This window comes from Penicillium macrosclerotiorum, assembly GCF_028827735.1.
Source record: "Penicillium macrosclerotiorum strain IBT 26536 chromosome Unknown utg000006l_segment0_segment0, whole genome shotgun sequence".
Lineage (NCBI taxonomy): Eukaryota > Fungi > Ascomycota > Eurotiomycetes > Eurotiales > Aspergillaceae > Penicillium > Penicillium macrosclerotiorum.
Window position 1 is genome coordinate 710,904 of NW_026643085.1, and position 24,000 is coordinate 734,903.

Genomic DNA, 24,000 nt, shown 5'->3' on the forward strand with positions numbered 1-24,000 from the left:
GTTTTACCGTCAATGTTGTCAATGTTGGTGAGAGCGAAGCGCTAATCGTTACGCGTGTAGAGCAACGATCAAGGCAGGCACTACCGGGGGTGAAAGAAGGAGCGTGCAGAAGATCGGTTGGATGGTGAATCCGGCTTCTGTTAGCTGAGCTTGCCGCGTTTCAGTCCAGTTCGACAGCCCAAGGTAATCTGGGAGGGGGCAACACGGAGGCGTTAGTGGATGCGTTTCCTCACGATGACGGTCATGGAGTCAAGGGCGGCAGGAGAGTGTGAAATGGGCCAGAGGGTTTCCGGAAGAGCAAGATGGATTGCATCGAGTGTTGTCTGAGAGAGACGTACCTCTTGGCTGTTGTCCTAGCGGTGGGCGGGATCCGAAGACCTCCGGCAGGTCTTTAGGGGGGGGGATATTGTGGCTTCGCACGTGGAATGGGGCGATGAGTAGGGAAGGGTCGCGAGCCCGTTCAAACCAAAAACGAATCCGACTCTCGCTCACTCACTTGATCCCACAGCTGGTGGATCGAGGAAAGGGAGGAGGAAAGGTGTAGGAGTGAAAAGAATTCCGTTGCAGCAGGTAAATAGCGTACATGCGCTTAATCTCAATCCTGCCGGGGAGGGTACGATACCTCCTGGTATTGGAAAACGGGGCCAATACGACCGTACAGGCCCCCATTTTAGGGTCGGAGGGTGGCTCCGGAGTGGGGCTACTGGGTGTGACTAAGCGAGTGTCGGTATTGTGACGGCATCAATACCTGTTGAGGCTTTTTTTTCAAGTTTTTTGATCTGAGTTTTGTATGGCTGACTAAGAGACTTAGACAGGTCAAGTTCAATTCAGCTGCCAACAGTCGGCTATGTGGTCAAGTCATACAGATCATAGATATCCTGACCCAGGAAATTATCATATATTATTCATATATTATATGTTGGAGGTCCGGAGCTTCATCAAAAGAGGCCTATCCACGAAGCAACGACTGCGCGAGGTTTACACGGCCTCTGATCCACGAGTATCGGAGTAGGTGACCTATATTAGTCCAACGAACACATCAATCGACAAGATCCGATTTCATTTTGGTTGAAAATCAGGGCCACGGCCTCGGCATTGTCTGAGCGATCTAGAAACTCATTGGAAATAACCATTGGACTGAACGGAATAAAATCTGTACTCCGCCGATGGGTCGAAACGTGCCTGTCTATATCAACCAGGGGACCTCACACATGGTCCAAATTGAAAGGACCAGTTATGTGCGCTAAGTGCATTGTCGCGTTCAATAACTGCCAACTGGCGGATCTTGTCATACATAGGGGCGGTGCAGCTTCTAGAGTGACGGTCGCGAACTGCACCGATACGATGGTCGGGCTCGGACACGGTCATAATGGATGAGACGATGATGTCGATGGTGGCTTCCTGGCCTCCCCACTTGTCTGAGAAAAGGCTAGTCTGTCAACCATGGACACCCGGCTGAAAACGGTCGAGACCGTGAAAAAAAAAAAGCAGAAAAAAAGTGGACAGAAGCCCGATTGGGGCCTCAGGCTGTGAGGCACTAAGGCTGTCAGGGACACCCGCATTCCGCATTCCGCACAGTAGGTCCCGCTGGGTTACATACAACCCGGGGATCGAGAAACAAGAGGACCTAGGGGGTCGAAAGGAGTGAGACGTAGCATATGAAGTAGAACTTGAAAAGAACGAATAGAAAGAAAAGAGAGAAAAGTCCTATCAATTAGGTTTCCTCCTACTTTTATTCTGTCCAATTCAGGATCGATAGGCAAGGCTGTATCGTATACCCCTGCATCTCGACTTACCCGCGAAAAGCCGCGGCAATCCATTACCCGCTTTGATCCCGCCTGGAATCCCTTGTTGGACGGCAGCGCATTGTGCAACCTTGCCCCTCTCCATGACAAGTGTCCCGCTCCTGGTATCGTCATTTTAGACTCTCGACACTATCATCACTCCTGGCGATAGAAGGAGTCTCCGGCATCTCAATTGGGTGGTAGGTCCTTCCGTCTTGAAGCATACTTCCTTTCGAGCAGCGGTACTTTCTGCGGAGACACCCTCCTGGTTGGCAAAGGGAGGATAAAAAGCATATCGTGGTTGCATTGCATTACATTGCAGCCTCTTATCAAACCAACTACTAACCCTTCGTCTCGTCCAGACCTTGTGTGAGTGTGTGATATTCCTAAACTCCCCACGAGAGCCTGGATCAAACCATGCCGCACATCGACGAGGCAATCACCCCAGAGGCGACGGAGCTTTGGAGGCCCTCATCCCCGGAGACAACGCAGATCTGGGACTTTATGACCAGAGTAAACAAGAAGCATGGTCTTTCGTTGAACAATTACAATGCACTCTGGCAGTGGAGTGTCTCCGAGCCTGCCAGTTTCTGGGAGGAAATTTGGAACTATACGCACATCAAGGCTCACGAGCCATACAATCAGGTTCTGGAGCCAACACGACTAATGTTCCCTCGACCGGATTTCTTTGAAGGCTGCACGCTAAACTTCGCCGAGAATCTCTTGTACCCGGCCTGCGCCCCAGATGAGGACTCCATCGCTGTGATCGGTGCCACAGAGGCAGATCGTGAATTTATTTCGTGGAAGCAGCTACGTGAGCGTGTACGCAAGTGCGCCAATGCTTTGAAGGAAGCTGGTCTGAAAACTGGTGATCGCGTGGCAGGCTTTGTCGGGAATCACGCCAATACCGTCGTGGCCATGCTAGCCGCCGCCTCTATTGGTGCTTTCTGGACCGGTGTGTCCCCAGATACTGGTGTCCATGCCGTTGTGGAGCGCCTGAAGCAGGTTGATCCCAGAATCCTGTTTGCGGACAGTGCTTCGCTCTACAATGGAAAGGTCCACGGGTCACTCGCTAAGGTGCGCGAGATCGTCTCAGACTTACCTGGTCTGGAGCTTCTGGTAGTGTTTGAGACCACCAAATTGCTGGAATTTGAAATTAAAGAGGTTCGCCCTTCAAATGGAAGGGCCATTACATATGGCGAGTTCCAGAGCGCGGTCCGTGACGAGAATGCGCCTCTGAATTTTGCAAGCTTGAAACCTGAACATCCTGTCTACATCCTATACTCATCCGGCACAACAGGCGCCCCCAAGCCTATCGTGCATGGGTCGCTGGGTACACTACTACAGCATAAGAAGGAACACGTTCTTCACTGTGATATTCGACCAGGTGATCGCTTGTTCTACTTCACAACCACAACGTGGATGATGTGGCACTGGCTTGTGTCAGGCCTAGCCAGTGGTGCGACTATTGTTCTATATGACGGTTCCCCATTTCGGCCATTTGATGTCGAAGGAGGCAAGGGAGAGATGGCCATGCCGCGGCTCATCGATGAGCTTCAGATCACCCACTTCGGCACTTCGGCCAAGTATCTGTCCATGCTGGAGCAAGCGGCATTGAACCCCCGCAAGCACGCCCATCGGCCAGTATCTTTCAAGACCCTTAAAGCCATTTTTAGCACAGGGTCTCCCCTGGCTCCGTCGACTTTCGAATACATCTACTCTTCCATTCACCAAGATATCATGTTGGGCTCCATCACTGGTGGTACAGACATTCTTTCACTTTTCTGCTCCGGATGTCCAATTCTTCCTGTCTACAAGGGTGAGATCCAATGTCGTTCTCTAGGAATGGCCGTTTCCGTTTTTGATTATGCCGGCAATGACATTAGTGCCTCGGGTGAGCCGGGAGACCTTGTTTGCACCACACCATTCCCCGCGCAGCCTGTCATGTTCTGGCCTCCTGGTCCGACAGGTTTAGAGAAATACCGAAAGAGTTATTTCGACGTATTTGGCCCATCGGTATGGCATCACGGTGACTTTGTCCGCTTGAACCCACAGACTGGAGGTGTGGTCATGCTGGGCCGGAGCGACGGGGTGCTCAAACCATCAGGTGTTCGGTTCGGAAGTGCAGAGATCTATAATATAATCATAAAGTATTTCGCAGACGAGGTTGAGGATTCTCTGTGTGTTGGTCGGCGGAGAGAGGGTCTCGACACGGATGAGACTGTTGTTCTCTTCGTGAAGCTAGCACCTGGCAGCCCCTCTGACCTAAAGGATCTTTCGGCACGGATTCAGGCTGTGATTCGCAAGGATTTAAGTGCTCGGCACGTCCCGGGTATTATTGATGCCTGTCCAGAAATTCCAGTGACTTCCAATGGCAAGAAGGTCGAGAGTGCTGTCAAGCAGATCCTCTGCGGACTCAACATCAAGATCGGTGCCAGTGTGGCCAATGCGTCTTGTCTAGATTGGTATCGTGACTGGGCTTCAGGGCACTCATAAGCAAGGCACAATTTTCGTGTAAAATTTCATCAACATTATAATGTGTGACGTTGATAAGCCTAGAATGAAATAGAACGTTTCCAGTATTACCATTATACTATATGTATCTAATAAGTGGCGGTCGGACTGTCTCTGTTACAACAGAGGTAAGATATTTCATGAGGATATGGGAAGGGAAGTCTGATTACTTTTGTTTTTAAAAGTCGGTTGAGTAATCATTGAAATTCTTCTTTCTTTAAGACAGTAGGGTCAATAGATATAGCCAATCGAGAAAAATGAACTTCTCAAGAATGAGCCGCCTTCCCCCAACATCCCCGACTTGCGAGAGCTTGATGCCATACACAACTAGTGTGGAAACGGGTATTTCTGTAAGCGCAAGACGCACAGCGGAATGGGTGGGGCATCGCCGTATTCTGTGGCTTCTCATTCTCGACACATGAATACTACCAAAGTTTGGCTAGCAAATCTCGAGCCCACTGTCATCAACCATGCCGCAGTTCATGTAAAGCTGATGGAAACCATGGGCATTAGAATCAAATGGTCCAGAACCTGCCGACGCCACTTCTTAGTTATTAACTTACGATTCTGGATTAGTCAACTGTAGAGGCCAGAGCTTGGAGTCGTGTTCTGAACAGCCTGTGGTGAGTTTGATTAGGTAATCGACATCGGTGAGGTTCTCCGGAATCGATTCTTCGCCGACGTTGCTTTCCCGTTTCCTCCAGATCTGGAAAGAAAGCGTGCAGAGCACAATATTCCATTTGTTCGAATTGCCGTGTTTATACAAATAAGCAGGCATCATGCGTCGCTCTGCATTGCGGGCCATCGAGTCTGCGAAGCCTCTCACACGAGCTCCTCGCTCAGTGTCGAGAAGCTTTGCTACCCTTAACGACTCGGCGAAGGTATCATGATTTGACATTCAGCTTGATTCTGTTACACGTCTGACCAACCCTTTCTTTTGTTGCAGGACCCTGCCGAACTTGACCAGATCACTACACTCCCGAATGGCATTCGCGTTGCTACAGAGTCATTACCCGGTCCCTTCGCTGGTGTCGGAGTTTACGTCGATGCCGGATCCCGCTATGAAGACGCCAGTCTGCGCGGTGTCAGCCATATCATGGACCGCTTAGCCTTCAAATCAACCAAGTCACATACCGGAGATGAGATGCTCGAGATCCTTGAGTCGTTGGGTGGTAACATTCAATGCGCCTCGTCTCGGGAATCTCTGATGTATCAGTCGGCCACTTTCAACTCGGCAGTCCCTACGACTCTTGGTCTGCTGGCGGAGACCATTCGGGATCCTTTGATTACCGATGAGGAAGTTCTCCAACAACTTGCAACGGCGGAGTATGAAATTGGTGAAATCTGGGCGAAACCCGAACTCATCTTGCCGGAACTGGTTCACATGACGGCCTACAAGGACAACACGCTCGGCAACCCCTTGTTATGCCCGAGCGAGCGACTAGGAGAAATCAACAAGGCCGTGGTGGAGCGTTATCGGGAGGTTTTTTCAACCCGGATCGCATGGTGGTCGCCTTTGCCGGTGTGTCACATGCGGAGGCTATCAAGCTCACTGAGCAATACTTTGGGGACATGAAGGCCAGTGACATTAGCAAGACCAAGGGCCCTGTTCTTTCTGGTGCTGGAATTGATACCACCCTGTCGGATTCTCATTCTGCAGCCACTGAGGGCCAGGTGCCGACCGTCCCGCATTTCACGCCTTCGTCGACAACGACCAGCCCAGCTGCCTCGCAGAGCACCCAATCCTCGCTGCTGTCCAAACTACCGTTTCTCAAGAATCTCTCATCATCCGCAAATAAGAAGACCACCGTCGAGCCTCTCGACCCGTCTTTGATTGAGCCTTCGTCGTTGGATCTCCGGCGACCTGCACACTACACTGGTGGCTTCATTGCTCTTCCCCCGATCCCTCCGCCCGCCAACCCAATGCTCCCGCGCCTGAGCCATATTCACCTTGCCTTTGAAGCACTCCCCATCTCCTCTCCTGATATTTATGCTCTCGCCACCCTCCAAACATTGCTGGGTGGTGGTGGCTCATTCTCTGCCGGCGGCCCCGGCAAGGGCATGTACTCACGCCTCTACACTAATGTCCTCAACCAGCACGGCTGGGTTGAGAGCTGTATCGCCTTCAACCACAGCTACACCGACAGTGGAATCTTCGGAATCTCCGCATCGTGCAGCCCCACCCGCACGACAGAGATGCTGGAGGTCATGTGCCGAGAGCTGCAGTCGCTGACACTGGACACAGGCTTCAGTGCTCTCCAGCCGCAGGAGGTCAACCGTGCCAAGAATCAGCTTCGTTCGTCGCTCCTGATGAACCTGGAGTCTCGCATGGTGGAACTCGAGGATCTTGGCCGGCAGGTCCAGGTGCACGGTCGCAAGGTCGGTGTGCGAGAGATGTGCGAGCAGATTGAGTCGCTGACTGTCGAGGATCTGCGCCGTGTGGCTCGCCAGGTCTTCGGTGGTCAAGTCCTTAACAACGGGAACGGAACTGGTAAACCCACGGTCGTGCTGCAAGAGGGCGAGTTGGAGGGCTACAAACTGCGTTCATTCCCCTGGGAAGAGATCCAGGACCGTATTGCGCGATGGAAGCTTGGCCGCCGCTAAGTACGTATCTTGTCAGGCAATCGAGGCCTCAATGGGCAGATGGTGTTCATATTCAAAGGTTCTGTGAGTGGCAGGAACTCGCATGATCGGTCTTCCATGTCTTGAATGGGACGGATGCCACTATATTAGAAGAATATACTGTATAATAGACAATTGCCAACACATCTCTATGAAATATTGATAATCATCCCCGAATTCTCCGTTAGTTTTTTTCTAGCATCAGACCTCTAGCCGACGTTCGGAGAAGTTGGTTGTTGCGGCCGATGATGTCGAGGCTTCCCGACGGGTCCAAGCTTCTCGCCGCTTTTGCCCGGCAAAAAAGTCGGAGTGTCCGAATTGCGCGCGCTCCGTTCTTCCATCATTCAACTCATCATTCACCTCCATCTCTCTCAATCCCATCCACCCTTCCATCCCTTCAAAATGGTCAAGCTCGAAGTTGTTGAGGACGAGTCCTTTACGGATAAGCCCATGCCCTCCAAGAACGACGCTCTGCTCGTCTCCGATGACGAGGACGACTACAGCGACACCGGTAAGTGTTTGACGACTCCCTATTGTTCTTGCATCTTGAAGACACACGACTTGCACCAAACCATAATTCTCAAATCAAATCATATCCGTCATGAACATTGCGAGCCACCGTGTCTTTTTGATTCTTCAATCCGTCAACCGGACTATGATCGTGGCCTTTGGCTCAAAAAAGAACCATCTGCGGAATCGACCATGAACCATCACCCATTATCGAATTATCCAGTCCAGAACTGACAATTCATATTCGACGTTAAACAGAATCCGAGATCTCCAATGATGATGACAATGACTACGAGGTTGAGGAGGAGACTCTCTACGAGCGTATCTCTGCCCTGAAAGACATGATCCCTCCCTCCGCGCGCCGCACTGTCAACAACTCCGTCTCCACCCTCACATCTTTCACCAAGGCCAGTCTGTCCTTCAGCGGCAAGGCCCTCTGGGTTATTAGCACCAGTGCTTTCCTGATCGGTGTTCCCTGGGCGCTTGCCTACGCCGAGGAGGAGCAGTATATCCAGATGGAGCGGGAACAGGGCATGATCAAGGGTGCTAACGAGGTATGTTTGATCCAAGCATTATGCATGATGACTTTCCATGGTGTCTTTCAATCTTGTGGTGACGTTGAATGCTTGCATTTGGGATTCGTTCGGGTTCCTCTTAATCTCGGGCGACTTGAAAATCTCATGGCAGCATTGCGACGTCATCATCATGATTGCACCGCATCTATTGGGAAACATGAAACTCGGTCCAGCTTGCTAACGACGACCCTTTGCTCCAGATGCTTACACCCGGCGGCGAGCCCGAGAAGGAGGCTCAACCTACCCTGTAAATTAATAACATTTTGGAAACTGGAGCAAATCGGCAACATCCTGAAGACCTCGATTTCTGATCGATATAATTGATTAAATATCGGCAATACAATGAATCAAATGACGGTGGCTGATAGAATCTCGGCCTTTGCGTTGAGATACTCGGCGCACCTGGCACAATCAAACACCTTGAAAACATTACTTCGAGGCATTGTGGCCATTTTATTGTTTTCGAGTATCTCGGTTGTCTACCGGTCTCGATTGCTCTCTGTTTTCTCCTTCTCCCCCGCTTCTTGATATGTTTTTCCAAAACCCATTTTGGCTCCGGCAGCTTATGCATGCATGTATTTGTACAACCACAATTATCTTCTTCCTTTTCACTTCCTTATATTTCTCTACTATTTTCTTTGTCTCGAAGTCTGTATGCCTCAATGATGAAAGCCGGGCGCACCCGGCAGTTCTCCAGAACTATCAACTTGAAAGTTTTGCATTGAGAAATGGATTATTTACATAAAGATAAAAGCAGTAGAGCCCTGGGCCTCAGGGTTTGCGAGACTGCGCTAGGACAAGGGGGTATCATGAGGCATGGTTGCCAGAATAGTGGCTGGTCGTCAATGGTAAATGCTCTCAACATCAAAATATGTAAATTTCTTTATTCCATGGTGGACTTATCAAAGATCAGCTTAAGGTCCATTTAGTGTCTTTTTGGAGATACAAGAACTTACCGTCTTCTCTCGCGCCGCTTTGAGATGTATATGGAAATCACGATAGAGATTCTCGATTTCGCCTGCTGCAGCCATCTGTTCGATGATATCTATCGCATTCCGAGTCTTACGTTTCTGGCTGAGATTGTTGCGACGCAAAACTTCCGAGTCTTCCATGTGGCCCTTGCGTCTGAGGTAGTCCACGACCCATTCGTTGAGATGGTAGCGCCAGTGGGTCAGAGTATGTGCCATGTAGGCATTGCTTTTGCAAGTCCTATCAATATATGAGCCTCTACACTCTGAAATAGACACTGAGCCAGCACCTACCGTCCTAAATAGAAGCGCGTGTCTTCATGAGGCAGGATATGGCCGTCCTTGTCTCGATCAACACCTGGCTTATCCCTTTTATTCTCCGTTTGCTCCGGCTTGGTTTCATCGTCATTGCTGTCTCTCTCATCGCTGTCATCACTTTCATCAGATAGAGGCTCCAACGTCTCTAGGGAGTATGGTTTGCCAAAGAATTTCAAATCGGACGACGCAGGGTGGCCAGACCGGTTGCAAGCATCACATGAATGCCCTACCTCTGTAGGGAAAGCTGTGAGTTCAAGATGGGGTCGAGCTAGGAGCGTCCAAGAAAATTTGGCATTCCATACGGATGAAATCAGCGACGAGCCTGCGCGTCCTTTCACTTCATCCTCCAATTTGTTGAACGCCATCTGGTACATAGCATCTGACCGGGGAAAGGCTGGATCCACACAATTATGGACCATCCAGCCCACGACGTCGCGGAAATACTCTTTTGTCTGCTTATAAGCATGTCGAGTGAATTCAAAAGGAATTTCTTCAATCGGAACACCGAGCTCAGCGGTATCATCTTCCAGCACAAAGTCGTCCTCATAGCGGTCGAGGTCTTCGTTGCCGCCGATTTCAGACTCGGCTTCACTATCTTCGTTCTCGTTGTGTGTATTGAAGAAGTCGAACCTTTGCGGAATTGGACTTGTTTGCGGCTGGTCATCCTCGGACTCCGATTCAATCTCGCTCTCTTCTTTCAACCCTGCACGCCTGCGCCGCAAGGTCTCGAGATGTTGTAACCGCCTATTTCTGGAGGACTCAGCAATCCGTCCACGAGTCCTAGTTTTTCTAACCACTGTAAAAGGATGTGAGCGATTTACTGGGGTTTATTTGGGAGATTGGTGGCCATACCTGAATCCTCAAGATCTCTCAGATCTTCTTCGATATCTAATTGATCTTGATTGGCGCTGGAATGCGGGGTTTGAGGGGTCTCAGTAGTCAAATTTCGCTTGCGCCTCTTCACAGGAGATGAGACAACGAGCTCATCTGAATCTTCAGAATCGCTGAGTGCGACTGGTGACATTTCTGCTTTTCTCTTCAGCCTGCGGCGGGGCTGTATTAATTCTTCCTCCGAATCACTGATATTTATGGCGCCCTCTTGGGAGCCTGCAGGAGAGTGCGCGTGTGAAGTTGTTGGGTTGGGCATTGAGATTGGAGGCACCATGGTCGCCACCTCAAGAGAAGGCTCCCGTCGTCGAAGTCGCTTCGCAGAACGAGGCATGACGACCTCATCGTCGGAAGGTTGTTCTCCTGGATCCTGTTGCACCGGAGGCGCTTTTAAGATGTTAGTCCAGAAACTTCCAACAATGATATTTCGAATCCATCAGGCCTACTTTTCTCCCCCTCTCCCTGATTTCTCTTTTTATCTGTCCTTTTATCTTTCTTCTTGTTTCTCTTCTCTCTCTTCTCTGTCTTGCTTTTGCCTTTCTTGTTCTTTTCATCCTTCCGCTCTTTGATTATTTCGTTTGTCGGAGATTGCGCGCGCTTGAACGACTTTGACGATCGCTCTTCTTTTTTCGGCGACACGGGTGTACCCCTACGAGACCCCGGGTTTCTGACCGTTGATAGACTAGGGTGGCCGTAGGAGAGTCTTGCGAAACGGTCGTTGCCGTCATCATTGCCGCCTTCTGAATGCGGGGCAGGTGCCGGGGCGAAAGCAAGTCGCGTTTGCTTCTTGGAGGATTTGCGGGCCATCGCGGCCAAAGCCCCCAAATGAAGATGAAATTTGCCAACAGATCGATTATTGGGGGATACAACCCGTGTGGTCAAAATATAGAGACAGTGTGGGCTTGACGTCAGAGAAACCCGCTGCTGGTCAACTTTTTTTGGAGTCGCGCGAACCGCGTTTGGGGAGCACGTGAGCACGTGACTGAGATTGTAAATCGCAGGACTGGCCTCACATTGACCACACTTGTTGCTTCCAAATGGGAGAAAGTAACATTATCCAGGTCGGATATGCACCGGTTAATGCTGAACAACTCATTATTTTTACTATCACTATCAATGCGCTGGCCTCTTTCATTCTGGCGCCTTCATAGCTGCTATACGGCAGAAGTCGGATGGACTTGAATTTGATGCCAAGGGGAGTAGCTTATGGAGTGTTCTACATGTGGAAAGACTGATAACAACTAGTTGTGACTCTTGGTTTCTTTCAAATATGATTGTTAGTAAAAACTATGCTGGGACTACGTTGGCCTTCTCGGAGAAAAACGACGGAGCTTAGGACCAAGACAACATCTAAGCTTTTGAGGTGTTGCTTAGCTCTAGGAGAGTTTCTGTGCTGGCGCATCAGGAGTCTGATAGAAGCCGAAGGCTCAATAATCATGGTATTGTACCCAGCTCCCTGTGGATGCATATATGACACATTCACCGCCAGAGATGGCCAAGTCGAATCAGGACGATCTAGCAGAAGCGCAATAGCCATCCTTTAGGCCCACGCCTTCAAAGCGAAGGCACGCGACGTCGTCTATACCCGTGGCGTGGTAGACGCAAATGGCAGTGTAGAACTCAATATGCCCCATTGCGGCGGCGTCCGTTACCTGCGTGTTAGTGCTCACCTGACGTGAGAGGATTCTCTTTCAGGTTTGTCCTTGTTTCTTTAGCCACTCCTAGCCTTCTTTAGGGCCTCGCTTCGTTTCACCCGATCAAATATCTCCACTTCTCTCTTCATTTAGATTTAGCCCCCCGGCATCATCGTGATTCTTCCCCACGATTGGTGGAGTCGACTTTCTCCCCAACCCCGGACCGGCCCGTTGCTGATTCGTGGAATTGGGCAGGACGGTAGTCCCGCGGGACAAAATATCCTCGAACCCCAGATCACCACTACCCCAGGTCCACCAGAAGCGTGCCCACGATGCTGAAGCCAATCAGCAGCCTCCAAGGCGCATGCTTCCTCTGTCCATGTGCGGACACCTGTGAATACCCCACCAGTCAGCGACCGGGGAATGACAGGGCTGTCGTTATCAAAATGCACGCCCATGCTTAGCGTGGTCGGGGGCGTCCTGCTCGAGCATGGCCTGATTGGAGCCGTGACTCTTTTTGCTTAGGGCGCCAGCGAGCTGTCTTGCCCCCGGACTTTCTTGTCAGACATCTATATATCTGAAGGTGTCTCCGCTCGTTCCCCGACCCCCGGAAAAGTGTGGTGTCTTCTATTTCGTCTCCTCAACCTCAACGCTCCCCAAGGACCACTGCGTGTCTGAATCATCCTCAGCCGTGGTGCCCCATTGAGAGGCTACACCGAAGTAGAGTATCTTACGGTCTCCCATCTCCATCATCGAGGTCTTGTCGCCGTGGAATCCGCCTAATTGGCTCCAAACCTGAGCAGAACCTATACCTAAAGACATCCGCTGTCATTACTCAAAATGGCAAGCGGATTGATCGGCTCCAAGCGAGCCTATAACTGGTATGTCCTCGATATGAAGGGAGCCGCAGAATAATTCACTCACGGGTTGATCCCATAGGTTCATTTCGCTGGTCGCGGCGGCCTGTATGGTGTTATATGGTTACGATGCATCCGTTTTTAATTCCGTTCAAGGCTCGGATAATTGGGTCGATTGGTTCAACAATCCCAGTTCCTCAGTGATTGGTTCTATCAACACCGCATACACCGTTGGTGCTATCTTTGGAGGCTTCTTCTGCGGCGGTCCGATCGCAGATTTTCTTGGCCGCAAGGTCGGCATGGGCATTGGCTGTGTTCTGGTCATCATTGCTACGTTCATGCAGACATTTGCCCCCTACCACAATCTCGCATGTTTTATTGCCGGTCGATGCATCATCGGTATTGGCCAGGGTATCGCTCTGAGTAAGTTCACCAGTTCACATCGCTACCTCTTGCACACTAACTAATTATGTCAATATTCTAGCCTCCGGCCCTATCTACATTGGTGAACTGGCGCCTCCTGAGATCCGTGGTAAGATCATGACTTTCTGGCAGATGTTCTACTCTGTTGGATCTTTCATTTGTTTCTGGATCAATTACGCTTGCACTAAGAATGTGCCCAAGCTTGGACAATGGGATTGGAAGCTGGTTGTCATTTTCCAGCTTCTGGTTCCTGTCTTGATTCTGGCTCTTCTTCCGACTATCCCTGGTAGTCCTCGTTGGTGAGTCACTTATAGGATCTTTCGACTCTTGATCATATGGTTAACATAATTCAGGTTCATTAAACGAAACAATGATATTGAAAAGGCCCGTGCTGCTCTCCGGAAAGTGCGTGAAACCGAGGAGGAAGTCGAAGACGAGATCCTGCAGATCCGAGAGGCCATCGAGTATGAGAAAGAAGCCATCTCAGGAAACTACAGTGCTTTGTGGAAAGACAAGTCTCTCCGCAAGCGCATGTATCTTGCATTGATCCTCAACGCTGGTCAACAGATCACTGGACAGGGTTCCCTCAACTCCTACTCTACCAAGATCTACGAGAAGATTTTCACTAGCGACAGCAAGATTGCCCTTATCAACGCACTTAATGCTACTTTTGGCATTCTCTTTACCCTGAATGCTATGTGGATTGTTGATCGCTTTGGACGGAAGTTCTTGCTTATTGTCGGTGGCATTGGCATGGGAATCTGCATGATCATCGCAGCCTCTGTTGAAACGCAAACCCCGACCAGCGCCAGCGGTGCCAAATCAGAGCCTGTTGGTATTGCGATTGTGTTCCTGATGTTCTTGTTCATCTTCTTCTGTCAGTATCCCCATCTTCCATGCTTGACTCCGTGATGCTAACAATCCCTTAGACAAGCCTTCATGGGGTGCTACTGTCTGGATTTGGACGTCCGAAATTTTCTCCATGAATGTTCGTGCGCAAGCCGTCGGTATGGCTTCGCAGACTCAGAATGTCGCCAACACCATATTCCAGCAATTCTTCCCCATCTTCCTCGACCACGACGGGTTCTATGCCTTCTACTTCTTTGCTGGAATCAATTTCATCCTCGCTGTCTTCGTTTACTTCTTCATTCCAGAGACCAAGCAGGTTTCTCTCGAGGAAATCGATACTCTGTTCGGTGGTGCCAACCACGTCACGCAGGGCGAGGAAGTTCTTGCTCACCAGAAGGGTATCCAGGTTGCTCATCAGGAAGGGGCCGAGAAGCCCGGGTCGGTTACTGTTGAGAATGTTCAGAGCAAATAGTGAACTTGTATGAGATATTACTTAGTCATGATTTGGATTGCTTTCTTGGTTGCGTGAAAATTTACGGTTTGATGGGCGCAGTAGGGTTATACAGCGTCCAATGTCGGTACTAATACAAACGCGCCATGCGCGATTTTGGAAACTTTGACCTTTATATTTTCTTGATCAAGAATCGCCTAGCACTTCTTTCCTTCGATCGACTTGACGACTTCAATGCGCGCGTAACTATTGAAAAGACTTCGCCTATCAAGGGGATTTCCTTGCTTTGTATCGCGAAACTCGTGATCCATCGCTCAGGCCCACTTCCACTAGATCAAGCTCGTATTTGAAAATCCAGGGGAGTAAGACAAATCGACCAACGTAATATATGACTCCCAGGGCAAGGATAGCTAGCGCAACAACCGGCGAAAGATAATACGGAAGGCTGGTGCTTCCTTGTCCATTGACAGGCGGGACAAACGGCATGACCAGAAGGAACTGTAGGATCCAAGTCAATAAATATAAGGAATGGTATTCTTTCGGCCAACCTACAATATTTCCCGCAAGATAGAATGCGAGCACCGCCCATGGGACAGTGAAAGATGATTGGAAGTTCTCATTCTTAATTCGTAACTTGATCAGGCCGATCGTGACGAGTGTCAAGAGAAATACGCTAGGATAAGTGCCGAGGCCCACGACGAAATCAAAAGCATCGCCGGCGGGAGGGGCACATATGAAGGCGATAGTCACTCCCAAGTGCACAGCAAGACAGACAAGGGGCGTTTTGAAAGGGCGATTCTGCATCAAGATATTTGGAAAGGGGGTGACGCCATCCTTTGCCAATTCCTGGAGAACACGAGCTACCGAAGTGTGTCAATTCTTGTCCAATTGTTGGAAAATGAATGACTTTGGAAAGAGGTTCAAAGATAACTTACAGACAGTAAACGCAACGCTTAGAAGATGGCCGATAGCAGAAATTGCTACTAATGCAGGTAAGGCTTTTACGGCGGCAGAATGACCGAAGACATTGTTGAAAAGCGAAGCAGCGATGGTCAGATCTGAGCTGAGAAACTCTTCTCTCGGAACGCCGGCAAACTATAAGAATTTTCCATGAGAATTTTACATCAGATGGTCCGCCAAAGAGAACTCACATAAGCTACATTGGCTAGAATATAAAGAAGAGTCACCATGCCCATCGCGGTAGGGAGGGCAATCCGAAGAGTTCGTTGCGGGTTCTTGACTTCTGACAAGACCTAGAGCAACGTCAGCTTGCCACATACACAATGCTGTGCGAAAGAGCGCATACCGCATTTAAGTTGTCGTAGCCCTGAAAGGAAAAGATTGCATCCAACAAGGCGGTGCCGATATTATAGCCATTGTTAGACGTCCCTTTGAAGGAATTTGAAGGGTCAAAATTATTTGCTTTGACTTGAACATGGCCTCCCAACGCCGCAAATCCTGTACACACAATAAACAGTAGAGTGAAGAGCTTTACCGCACTCATAACATCCTGCAAGCCTCTTCCCAGCCGTGGCGCCACACTATGCACTCCAACTGCAAATGAGACGGCGGCGATAGCTAACCCTCGGAGCTTCCAAGTTGTTGACTCCACTGCTGCAGCCTTCAGCAAGTATGAGGATGCTGTAATAGCATTGCTGGCCGAGGTCTCTAGATTTTACTCAGTGAGTCATTAGCCCATAAGAAAACGAAAGCGGTCGAGACTATAGAGTGTGAACACACGTAGAAAAGCACAATAAAAGAGGTATATGCAAGTCATCAATAGCTTGGGCGTGTACGACTGTTCCAGATAAACTTTCATTCCTCCTGAACGTGGAATGCTGGTGCCGAACTCCAACAAGACCATGGCTCCACATGTTGATATCAGACCAGCGATGACCCAAAGCATAAGGGCCATACCAGGGCTCCCACTCAGCTTGAAGATGGTGGTCGGGGTAGAAAATATACTATCAAAAGTCAGTACGCATTCGGTCATTTTGAGCAAGCGAGATATCTAACCCGGATCCAATAATCTTATTCACGATGAGGGAAATGGCACCAAAGACGCCTATCCTGCGCTCTTGTAATATATGTGTTTCCTGGACACCGAGACTCGAAGTCGACACATTTTCGCTGACGGATGAATCCTGTAGATAAGGCTCTGGCTGGTCAGCGACAAAAAGTCTAGGAATATAGAGTTATCCCTCTTACTTCCTGGGCCGTCTTGCTCTTCAGCCATGTTTGAATGACAGTTTGAATATCGTTTGGAAGGCTCAAAGGTTTAAATAAGACAAAAAAATGGTAGGATGCATGCTAGACAGTGAACATACTAGGCGGGGTACAAGAATGGCCATTATGTTACGCAAATGATGTGATTACCCTAGCCTCTGGTATGTGTCCCGACGCGCATGTTCTAGCTCATAGAACCGGGCCGTGGCCCCGATTCAGTCTCTATTCAGAGAGTGCTTGAATCTATTGAGAGTAGTGCTCTTAGTCTCTAAAATGTGGTAGACTCCCGAAAGTATCGAATTAAAATCTTCTTGCCTTTGACTTTCGGTGTGTGCTGATTGGGTTGCTTGGGAGGAATGTAAGGAGGCTGGTATTTGCAGTTGTAGATTTTAGCTGGAGAAGGCGCATAAGGCTTTGCATCACAGTCCGACCCCCAACAGTTCCAGATAGTATGTTCGGTGAATATTTTTTGCACGCCTAAAATAGCTTCATTTGTGGATGCAAAAGCCTCGACTATGTTGCTCCTTGAGGGAATACACTGAACTAAAGGGCAAGCCTGCCTCTCGGTCCCTCTTCGGCTTGCACCGATAGCTTGAATCGTGATTAATGGATGATTATGCCAAGACTTCTTGTAACTATCTACCGTACACCATGCTATCCATCTTCGTGTCGATCGATGCACCTCGAGCGAGCTCGTCGGGAGTGGGGCCAATGTCGCGAAGGACGGCGAATGGTTTGATTCCAATTATTGAAGTCGGCAAGCGGCCGACATGACGCGATCGGGGATGTACATAGTGTCAGGGGAGTACGTAGTGCATTGCCGAGGACGCCGTTCCTAATGTTACGTTGGATATTCAAGGATATTTAAGCGGGGTCGGATTTCCGGTGAATCGAGTGTTTGGTCTTCGTACAGCCATCAGAAAACAGGCGGGTCACTATGTCGGCCGTTCAGACTCTCACACAGCCCATTGAACCGGATATTCAATACCATCCTGACTTTTTGAAGTATCAAGAGCGCACCCGCCGTCGTAAGGAGTCTGAGTCGCTCCAAACCAGCCTACCAGCCGGGTTTCCTCCGAAGTTGGTTTCTCCGCTTGTCTGGGAGGGGAAAGATGTAGAGAAGACAAACGATTGGATTTACAAGCTGAGCGAAATTCAGCTCGACGAGATTGATTCCGCACTAACAAATTTCAAATGTGTGTGTGTATGAGCAAGACCAAAGTACTTGATCGTCTTCGTCAGCTAACGTTGGCAGCACTCAACAAGCCCCTGGGTTATATCAATGAGTCAACCTTCCCACTCCCTAATCTTCGCCCGGTCTTGAGGGACCTGTCGAAAGAAATTCATAATGGGAGAGGATTTTTTGTCCTTCGAGGCTTGCGGATTGATGCATACTCGCGAGAGGAAAACATCATCATCTATACTGGAGTCTCTTCCCATATCGGAAGTATTCGCGGTCGCCAGCAGGACACGCGGCTACAAAATGGAACTTCTCCTGTGATATCACACATCAAAGATATCACAAACACAGTGGATAGAGGACAGATCGGGGCACCTTCTAATACGGCGGATAAGCAGGTATTCCATACAGATGCAGGCGATATTATTTCACTGCTCTGCCTGAGCCCATCGGCTGAAGGAGGCGAGAGTTATCTGTCCAGCAGCTGGAATGTTTACAATATTCTTGCAAAAGAAAGACCTGATCTGATTCACACTCTTTCCCAGGACTGGCCGGTGGATGGGTAAGTGGTTCCCGGTTGTCAAAGCACAACAAAAGCTGAGATTTGTATTCCAGATTCAATAACCCGAAGAAGCCCTACACTCTTCGTCCTCTTCTCTATCACCAACCGGCGACGGAGAATACACCCGAGCGTGTTCTCATTCAATACGCACGACGATATTTTACCGGATTCCTCGCCCAGCCTAGGTCACCCGGTATTCCTCCTATCACCGAAGCCCAGGCCGAAGCATTGGATGCACTGCACTTCTTGGCCGAGAAGTACAGTGCATCTCTGGACTTCCAAAAGGGGGATGTTCAGTATGTTAATAACTTGAGTATTTTTCATGCGCGAAATGGATTTAGAGACCAACAAGGACAAGAGTTCGTACCAGCTCTTTTTGACTGATTTGATACGGTATGCTAATCATAGTAGACGTCATCTTCTACGTCTCTGGCTGCGCGACCCCGAGAATGCGTGGCAGACCCCCGAACCCCTTCAACATCGCTGGGACACTGTCTACAAAGACGTCACCGAGGAGGAGCAGGTATTCCCTCTGGAGCCCATTATTCGAAAGAACGTGGGCTCATAGTTCTTGATGCGCATTCGTTCGAACAAATGCATTGGCAGACAAATATGGGCCATTTCATTATTTTCACAAACATGACCCCTTTTTTTGCGAACCTATCTGCTTGCTTTGAGGGTGATGATAAGAAGGCTTGCACGGTTTGGCAAGACAGCTGCAGATCTTCCTGGAGAAGCGGGGTAACTAGTCCGGGGAAAGCACCAACTTCTTGCCGAGTTAAATTCAAATTTAAGTTACCAGACTTTTCCCGAAATATCATTGGCAGCGTATTGCCTTTCCTGCAATCAATCCACCCGCCATGGCTGCCTGGCTTTTGAAAAACTCTCAGCAAAACGGAACAACATTCCGCTACAGCCAATAACAATCAAAGTGTTTCCCCAAAGGTTCACGGAGTCTAGGTGTACTACGGGCTTGATCGCTTCACCATCGGGTAGTAGGATCACTTGGTGGGAGATTTTTTTATGAGAATATTTTAATTTGGACCTTTTAAGGGTTTATGAGTTCCTACCCCTGCGTGGTCGCCTGGTTTCTGATAATCTAGCTGCACCGGGTTAAACATCTTGGCATCTTGGGAGCGGAATCAAAGAGATTACGAGAGCGGAATAAACGTAAATGAGGATGTGCGGGGGAAAGACGCGCCGCGGCTCAGCCTTCTTTTCGTGCAGAGTTTCAGAATTAGCTCGGCCATATTTAAGTGCACAGCATCGCTTTCTACTTTACTTCAGTCACACCCATAAACACTTGCAAGACTAGTAAAGTTACTCAATGCATAGCTTCTTGTGCTACGTCTTGACGTCAACGATCTTCTAAAACTACTATAACGTTGAAGGTCCTTCCTATCGACCGAGTTCTCTCTTATCGATCAGTTTAATGCCATCGGGGTTTCCTATCTCGAGTTTTGTCTTGCTATAATGGACGATCATGAGAAGCCCAGCGAGCATGAAACGATCGAGAATGTGAAATCAGAGCAGTTTACCGGTGTGACCGACCGCGCTGCAGAGAAGCGACTTCTTTGGAAACTGGATATCCATGTTGTCCCAATTTTGATGTTTCTCTTTCTTCTCGCGTTCCTCGATCGAATCAACATTGGCAACGCCCGTCTGCAAGGATTGGAGAAGGATCTGAATATGAAAGACCATGATTACAACATTGCATTATTCATTTTTTTTATTCCATATATTCTTCTGGAGGTTCCAAGTAACCTCATCCTCAAGAAAGTGTCTCCGTCGTGGTGGATCAGTGGAATCATGTTTATATGGGGTATGATATCCGCCCTTGCAATGCTCTGGGAAGCAATGCTAATTACACGGGCTTGGCTGTCTTTTTAGGGATTATCACGATCTGTCAAGGAGTAACGCAGAGTTTTGGGGGGTTGGTAGCTTGTCGTTTCTTGCTCGGGGTCTTTGAAGCTGGGTTCATGCCTGGTCAGTCATTTCCCTGGAGAGAAGGGAGTTTTTGATGTCCATCAACTGACATTATCAGGGTGTATCTACGTGATTGCAATGTACTACAAGCGCTACGAACTCCAGTGGCGTTTGAACGTGTTCTTCAGTGCAAGCATTTTGGCGGGCGCAGTCAGCGGAGTATGTATCTGATAGATTGTCAAAAGAATCAAGAAAAACACTGACGCCGAGAGAAGCTACTCGCCTATGCCATCGCGAAAATGGATGGTATCGCTGGTTACAGTGGTTGGCGTTGGATCTTCATCATCGAGGGTCTCATCACTGTCGTGACAGCAGCCATTTCCAAGTTTTTGATTGTGGATTGGCCGGAAACCTCTAGCTTCCTGAATGACGAAGAACGGGCGCTCCTTCTTTCTCGTCTCGAGGAAGACCGAGGGGAAGCTCGGATGGACCGGCTCGATGGTCCTGCCAGGCGGCGTGTCCTCCGTGATATCAAGATCTACCTTGGGTGTGTTTGATTCCAAAGAACAAGAGAAACGAGTCTTGTTTCGCGGCTAATACAGATATAGTCCACTGATGTACTTTGGCATTGTGAATACCGGCTATGCCACATCCTTCTTTACCCCGACGATTCTAAAGCAGCTTGGTTGGACATCTGTGCGAGCACAAGTCATGAGCATCCCGATCTACCTTGTTGCGACGGTCATTGCACTCACCACTGCGTTTGTCAGTGACAGGCTCCGACACCGTTTCGCATTTACATTGACCGGCTGCGTCATTGCGACTGTCGGATATGTGATACTGCTCTGCCAGAAATCTGTCCCGGTCGGTGCCCGCTATTTCGCGCTGTATGCGATCACTGGCGGAGGATATATGACGCAGCCCATTCTCATGGGTTGGCTCAGCAACAATATGGCGGGACATTATAAGCAGTCCATTGCGTCTGCCATGCAGATAGGGTTCGGTAACTGTGGTGGGCTGGTTGCTAGCAATATTTTCTTTGATTCTGAAGCGCCAACGTATTCGACCGGTTTTGGTGTCAGTCTGGGGATGGTCTGGATCTGCGGTATTGCATGTGTAGTCTTCTTCAGCTGGTTGGCCCATGAGAATCGAGTGCGAAACCAGGGCAAGAGAGACGACCGGTTTGGTTTACCATCGGATGAACTGAGCAATCTTGGAGACGACCATCCGAGCTTCAGATTTACGTATTAGACGCGGCGAGGAACGGTTTGTGAATATCAATCAAGCTCGTTTATTGTTTCAACAGCCAGCATGCATCCGGCAAGGTTGAAAATGAGGACTGCATGCTCAATATTTCCCCTTTTCCCTGGTAATCTCACTTCTCCTCTTATTACTCTGTTTCCTTTGCTCCTCTTTCTACTGCTCGTACTAGGCGTAGTGGGAGTGATGCTCATAACAACGGAAATGTCGAGGACTGTACCAGATCGTGCGACAATATTTGATGAGAGCGACGAGTGATACACGACTAAATTAAATCGAATATTTTTGAGCTGCAGAATGCTTGTGGTGAAGCGTAGGAAGCCCAAGTACTGCCTTCGCATCGGTGTATTCTGTCAGAACCCGCACCTCTTCGGAGGCAAATCGTGAAACCCAACCAACACCTACAACCAACCACCAACTCACAATTCACAACTCACGAAGACTTCACCAAATCATATTCCGGTATTCTCTGGTGGCAAAAACTGAGGGAATTCGAGGACGAAGTTATTACAGAATCCATGCCAGCACTTTGCTTAATCGAGTACCGATCACCCCCCGCATGGCCTGTCGTTGGACAGATTCGGCAAGCCTTCACGTTTTCCATGGTGTTGAACCCATTGTCCCACGTTGCCCTCGCTGACCGACAAATTCATGAAGATCACTTGTTCGACGTCGCTTCCAAGACTGTTCCTCATCCAGGTACCGGTTGTGCCCGTTGCCATCCTCGCTGCGATCCTGCTCTTGGCCTGAACATGGGTCCCCAGGTTCCACCCCAACAGTTGCGATGCGCGGATCGGCATCTCTCTGCCGAGATGACGTAGTCGAATCAGCGCAACACCACAGATCAGACGGCTTGGGTCGCGCGCATCACACGCCAACTCAACCGCCGTGACCGTCGTGCAGACCCGAAGACCAGGCAAAGCCTTCGAGAGCCCCAGAGATCCAGTGCTCTCCTGCAGCTAGACAACGCACCCCGGCTTTGCTGGGCCGACCCAGAGGGTCTGAGAGGGTCTGAGAGGGTCTGAGAGGGTCTGAGAGTTTGCGAGGTCGATGATCCTGACGAACCAGCGACGCACCTTAAACAGCCTGGGTCTTAAAGCCACGATCCAATAAAACTGCGAACCCCCGCGCGTCCCGCGGAGATATTTTCAGGGCCGGTGATCCCGAGAGTCCAGTTGACCCCATTTTCCCTCATCTACGTCTACTTAACGAGGGTCCTTCCCCCTCTAGAGCCCACTTTCTTGCCTTGAGCTTCGTGATACGAAGACATTTGACGGATTTTTTCCTGCGTGAATCTAGCTTATTCCCCCCATCCCTTTCTTCTCCTCACCCATCGGTCAACATGTCCAAACCTCGCTCGTCTCGCAAGAACTCCCGGTCTGTCGTTTCCGAAGTCCCATGGCGAGTCGATACTCCATTTGGACCGCCTCAGGTGCCACGCTCGTTTCCCAATGGTGGGATTCGACGACTCCGGAACACATTGTCGAAGCTCTCTCCCTCCGCCTTCGCCGAGAAAGAGCTGCTGCGCAAAAAGAATCAATATAAGATTCCCCTGACACACCGGAATGTCGATACCTTCGTGACCGAGCAAGAGTTTAATGAGGCTTGTCGACCCAATCAACACACCCCCGAGATACAGGTGGCCGAATGGCTTGAACATGTTGCTTGATTTGGTGACGTGCAGGACTCCACTCGGCTTTTGTATCCGCGAAAGTTCGATGAGACGTCTTCTCGATTCTTCTCGACGCTCGACCCCGCACGCGCGCGTTGCGATCGGCCAGGCCACCAACCGCGCCCAAACCCCGGCATGTCGATAATGGGGCATCCCGAAGGGCCAATAAAGCCCTATGGAAAGATGCTCACCCACCCTCCTTCCCCCTCCTTCGAGTTGGGGTCGAAGACCACCTGGAAAGCATCGCTTCCTTTCTTTCTTCCTCCCTCTCCCTTTCCTCTCCCTTCCTGGGCATGGGCTTGGCAGGACGTCATGGCGCAAGGCGCACTCGTCCAACTATGCATGCCGAGACAGGCTCGCCCCGTCGACTATGCTACGCCGCAACAAAACAAACTGCTCAGGCATGACCAAAACATACTTTCCCAGGTGCATACCCACCCTAACCGTTGCTGGCTTTGCACTGGAGCTATGTTGCCGGAGACCCGACTAGCATATGCATGTTGTATACCTGGGGCGATCGGTGCTAAAATTAGTCCAGGCTTGGCAAGGCTACCCGCTTCCCTTTCCTAATGGTCTCTATGATGGATTTTGAAAAGGAATAAAATAAATGGCCCGGACCATGATGTCTGTAATAGTCTCTATCTCCATATATTCTATAATCACCTAGGTTTGATCGCATATATCGTTCTAGAGACAGACTCGTATTTCCGCCAAGTAAGCAACGCAACGCTACAGATGCGCTGCATCAATAATCTTCACTTCGAGTCGGATTTCTATTGTC

General features: G+C 49.6%; 10 protein-coding genes across 10 annotated transcripts; 7 read left to right on the top strand and 3 right to left on the bottom strand.

Annotated features, from left to right (window-relative positions):
* Nucleotides 1-1,022: 1,022 nt before the first annotated feature.
* Nucleotides 1,023-1,368, bottom strand: N7462_005546 (uncharacterized protein; the record flags this gene model as incomplete). Its single annotated transcript, XM_057077264.1, has 2 exons — nucleotides 1,023-1,108; nucleotides 1,212-1,368. The coding sequence occupies 2 exons, from the start codon at nucleotides 1,366-1,368 to the stop codon at nucleotides 1,023-1,025; spliced, it is 243 nt and encodes an 80-aa protein (XP_056932844.1).
* Nucleotides 1,369-2,201: 833 nt separating this feature from the next.
* On the top strand, nucleotides 2,202-4,280 carry N7462_005547 (acetoacetate--CoA ligase family protein; the record flags this gene model as incomplete). The annotated part of the gene is made up of 1 exon (XM_057077265.1): nucleotides 2,202-4,280. The coding sequence occupies one exon, from the start codon at nucleotides 2,202-2,204 to the stop codon at nucleotides 4,278-4,280; it is 2,079 nt and encodes a 692-aa protein (XP_056932845.1).
* Nucleotides 4,281-5,077: 797 nt separating this feature from the next.
* Nucleotides 5,078-6,902, top strand: N7462_005548 (mitochondrial-processing protease subunit alpha; the record flags this gene model as incomplete). Its single annotated transcript, XM_057077266.1, has 3 exons — nucleotides 5,078-5,179; nucleotides 5,245-5,820; nucleotides 5,877-6,902. 3 exons carry the CDS (start codon nucleotides 5,078-5,080, stop codon nucleotides 6,900-6,902), a joined length of 1,704 nt encoding a protein of 567 aa, XP_056932846.1.
* A 420-nt stretch (nucleotides 6,903-7,322) lies between these two features.
* On the top strand, nucleotides 7,323-8,256 carry N7462_005549 (mitochondrial import receptor subunit TOM22; the record flags this gene model as incomplete). The annotated part of the gene is made up of 3 exons (XM_057077267.1): nucleotides 7,323-7,431; nucleotides 7,689-7,984; nucleotides 8,206-8,256. The coding sequence occupies 3 exons, from the start codon at nucleotides 7,323-7,325 to the stop codon at nucleotides 8,254-8,256; spliced, it is 456 nt and encodes a 151-aa protein (XP_056932847.1).
* A 632-nt stretch (nucleotides 8,257-8,888) lies between these two features.
* N7462_005550 (uncharacterized protein) lies at nucleotides 8,889-10,986 on the bottom strand (the record flags this gene model as incomplete). Its single annotated transcript, XM_057077268.1, has 5 exons — nucleotides 8,889-8,903; nucleotides 8,962-9,214; nucleotides 9,268-10,087; nucleotides 10,144-10,566; nucleotides 10,626-10,986. 5 exons carry the CDS (start codon nucleotides 10,984-10,986, stop codon nucleotides 8,889-8,891), a joined length of 1,872 nt encoding a protein of 623 aa, XP_056932848.1.
* A 1,667-nt stretch (nucleotides 10,987-12,653) lies between these two features.
* Nucleotides 12,654-14,414, top strand: N7462_005551 (putative MFS sugar transporter; the record flags this gene model as incomplete). The annotated part of the gene is made up of 5 exons (XM_057077269.1): nucleotides 12,654-12,694; nucleotides 12,753-13,093; nucleotides 13,155-13,392; nucleotides 13,447-13,970; nucleotides 14,023-14,414. The coding sequence occupies 5 exons, from the start codon at nucleotides 12,654-12,656 to the stop codon at nucleotides 14,412-14,414; spliced, it is 1,536 nt and encodes a 511-aa protein (XP_056932849.1).
* A 246-nt stretch (nucleotides 14,415-14,660) lies between these two features.
* On the bottom strand, nucleotides 14,661-16,629 carry N7462_005552 (uncharacterized protein; the record flags this gene model as incomplete). Its single annotated transcript, XM_057077270.1, has 8 exons — nucleotides 14,661-14,891; nucleotides 14,946-15,239; nucleotides 15,333-15,488; nucleotides 15,545-15,646; nucleotides 15,700-16,059; nucleotides 16,207-16,357; nucleotides 16,410-16,551; nucleotides 16,602-16,629. 8 exons carry the CDS (start codon nucleotides 16,627-16,629, stop codon nucleotides 14,661-14,663), a joined length of 1,464 nt encoding a protein of 487 aa, XP_056932850.1.
* Nucleotides 16,630-17,556: 927 nt separating this feature from the next.
* N7462_005553 (TauD/TfdA family dioxygenase) lies at nucleotides 17,557-18,929 on the top strand (the record flags this gene model as incomplete). Its single annotated transcript, XM_057077271.1, has 4 exons — nucleotides 17,557-17,815; nucleotides 17,875-18,361; nucleotides 18,415-18,720; nucleotides 18,770-18,929. 4 exons carry the CDS (start codon nucleotides 17,557-17,559, stop codon nucleotides 18,927-18,929), a joined length of 1,212 nt encoding a protein of 403 aa, XP_056932851.1.
* Nucleotides 18,930-19,834: 905 nt separating this feature from the next.
* On the top strand, nucleotides 19,835-21,538 carry N7462_005554 (uncharacterized protein; the record flags this gene model as incomplete). Its single annotated transcript, XM_057077272.1, has 5 exons — nucleotides 19,835-20,183; nucleotides 20,252-20,347; nucleotides 20,406-20,506; nucleotides 20,563-20,834; nucleotides 20,896-21,538. 5 exons carry the CDS (start codon nucleotides 19,835-19,837, stop codon nucleotides 21,536-21,538), a joined length of 1,461 nt encoding a protein of 486 aa, XP_056932852.1.
* A 1,351-nt stretch (nucleotides 21,539-22,889) lies between these two features.
* Nucleotides 22,890-23,216, top strand: N7462_005555 (uncharacterized protein; the record flags this gene model as incomplete). Its single annotated transcript, XM_057077273.1, has 1 exon — nucleotides 22,890-23,216. One exon carries the CDS (start codon nucleotides 22,890-22,892, stop codon nucleotides 23,214-23,216), a length of 327 nt encoding a protein of 108 aa, XP_056932853.1.
* Nucleotides 23,217-24,000: the final 784 nt, after the last annotated feature.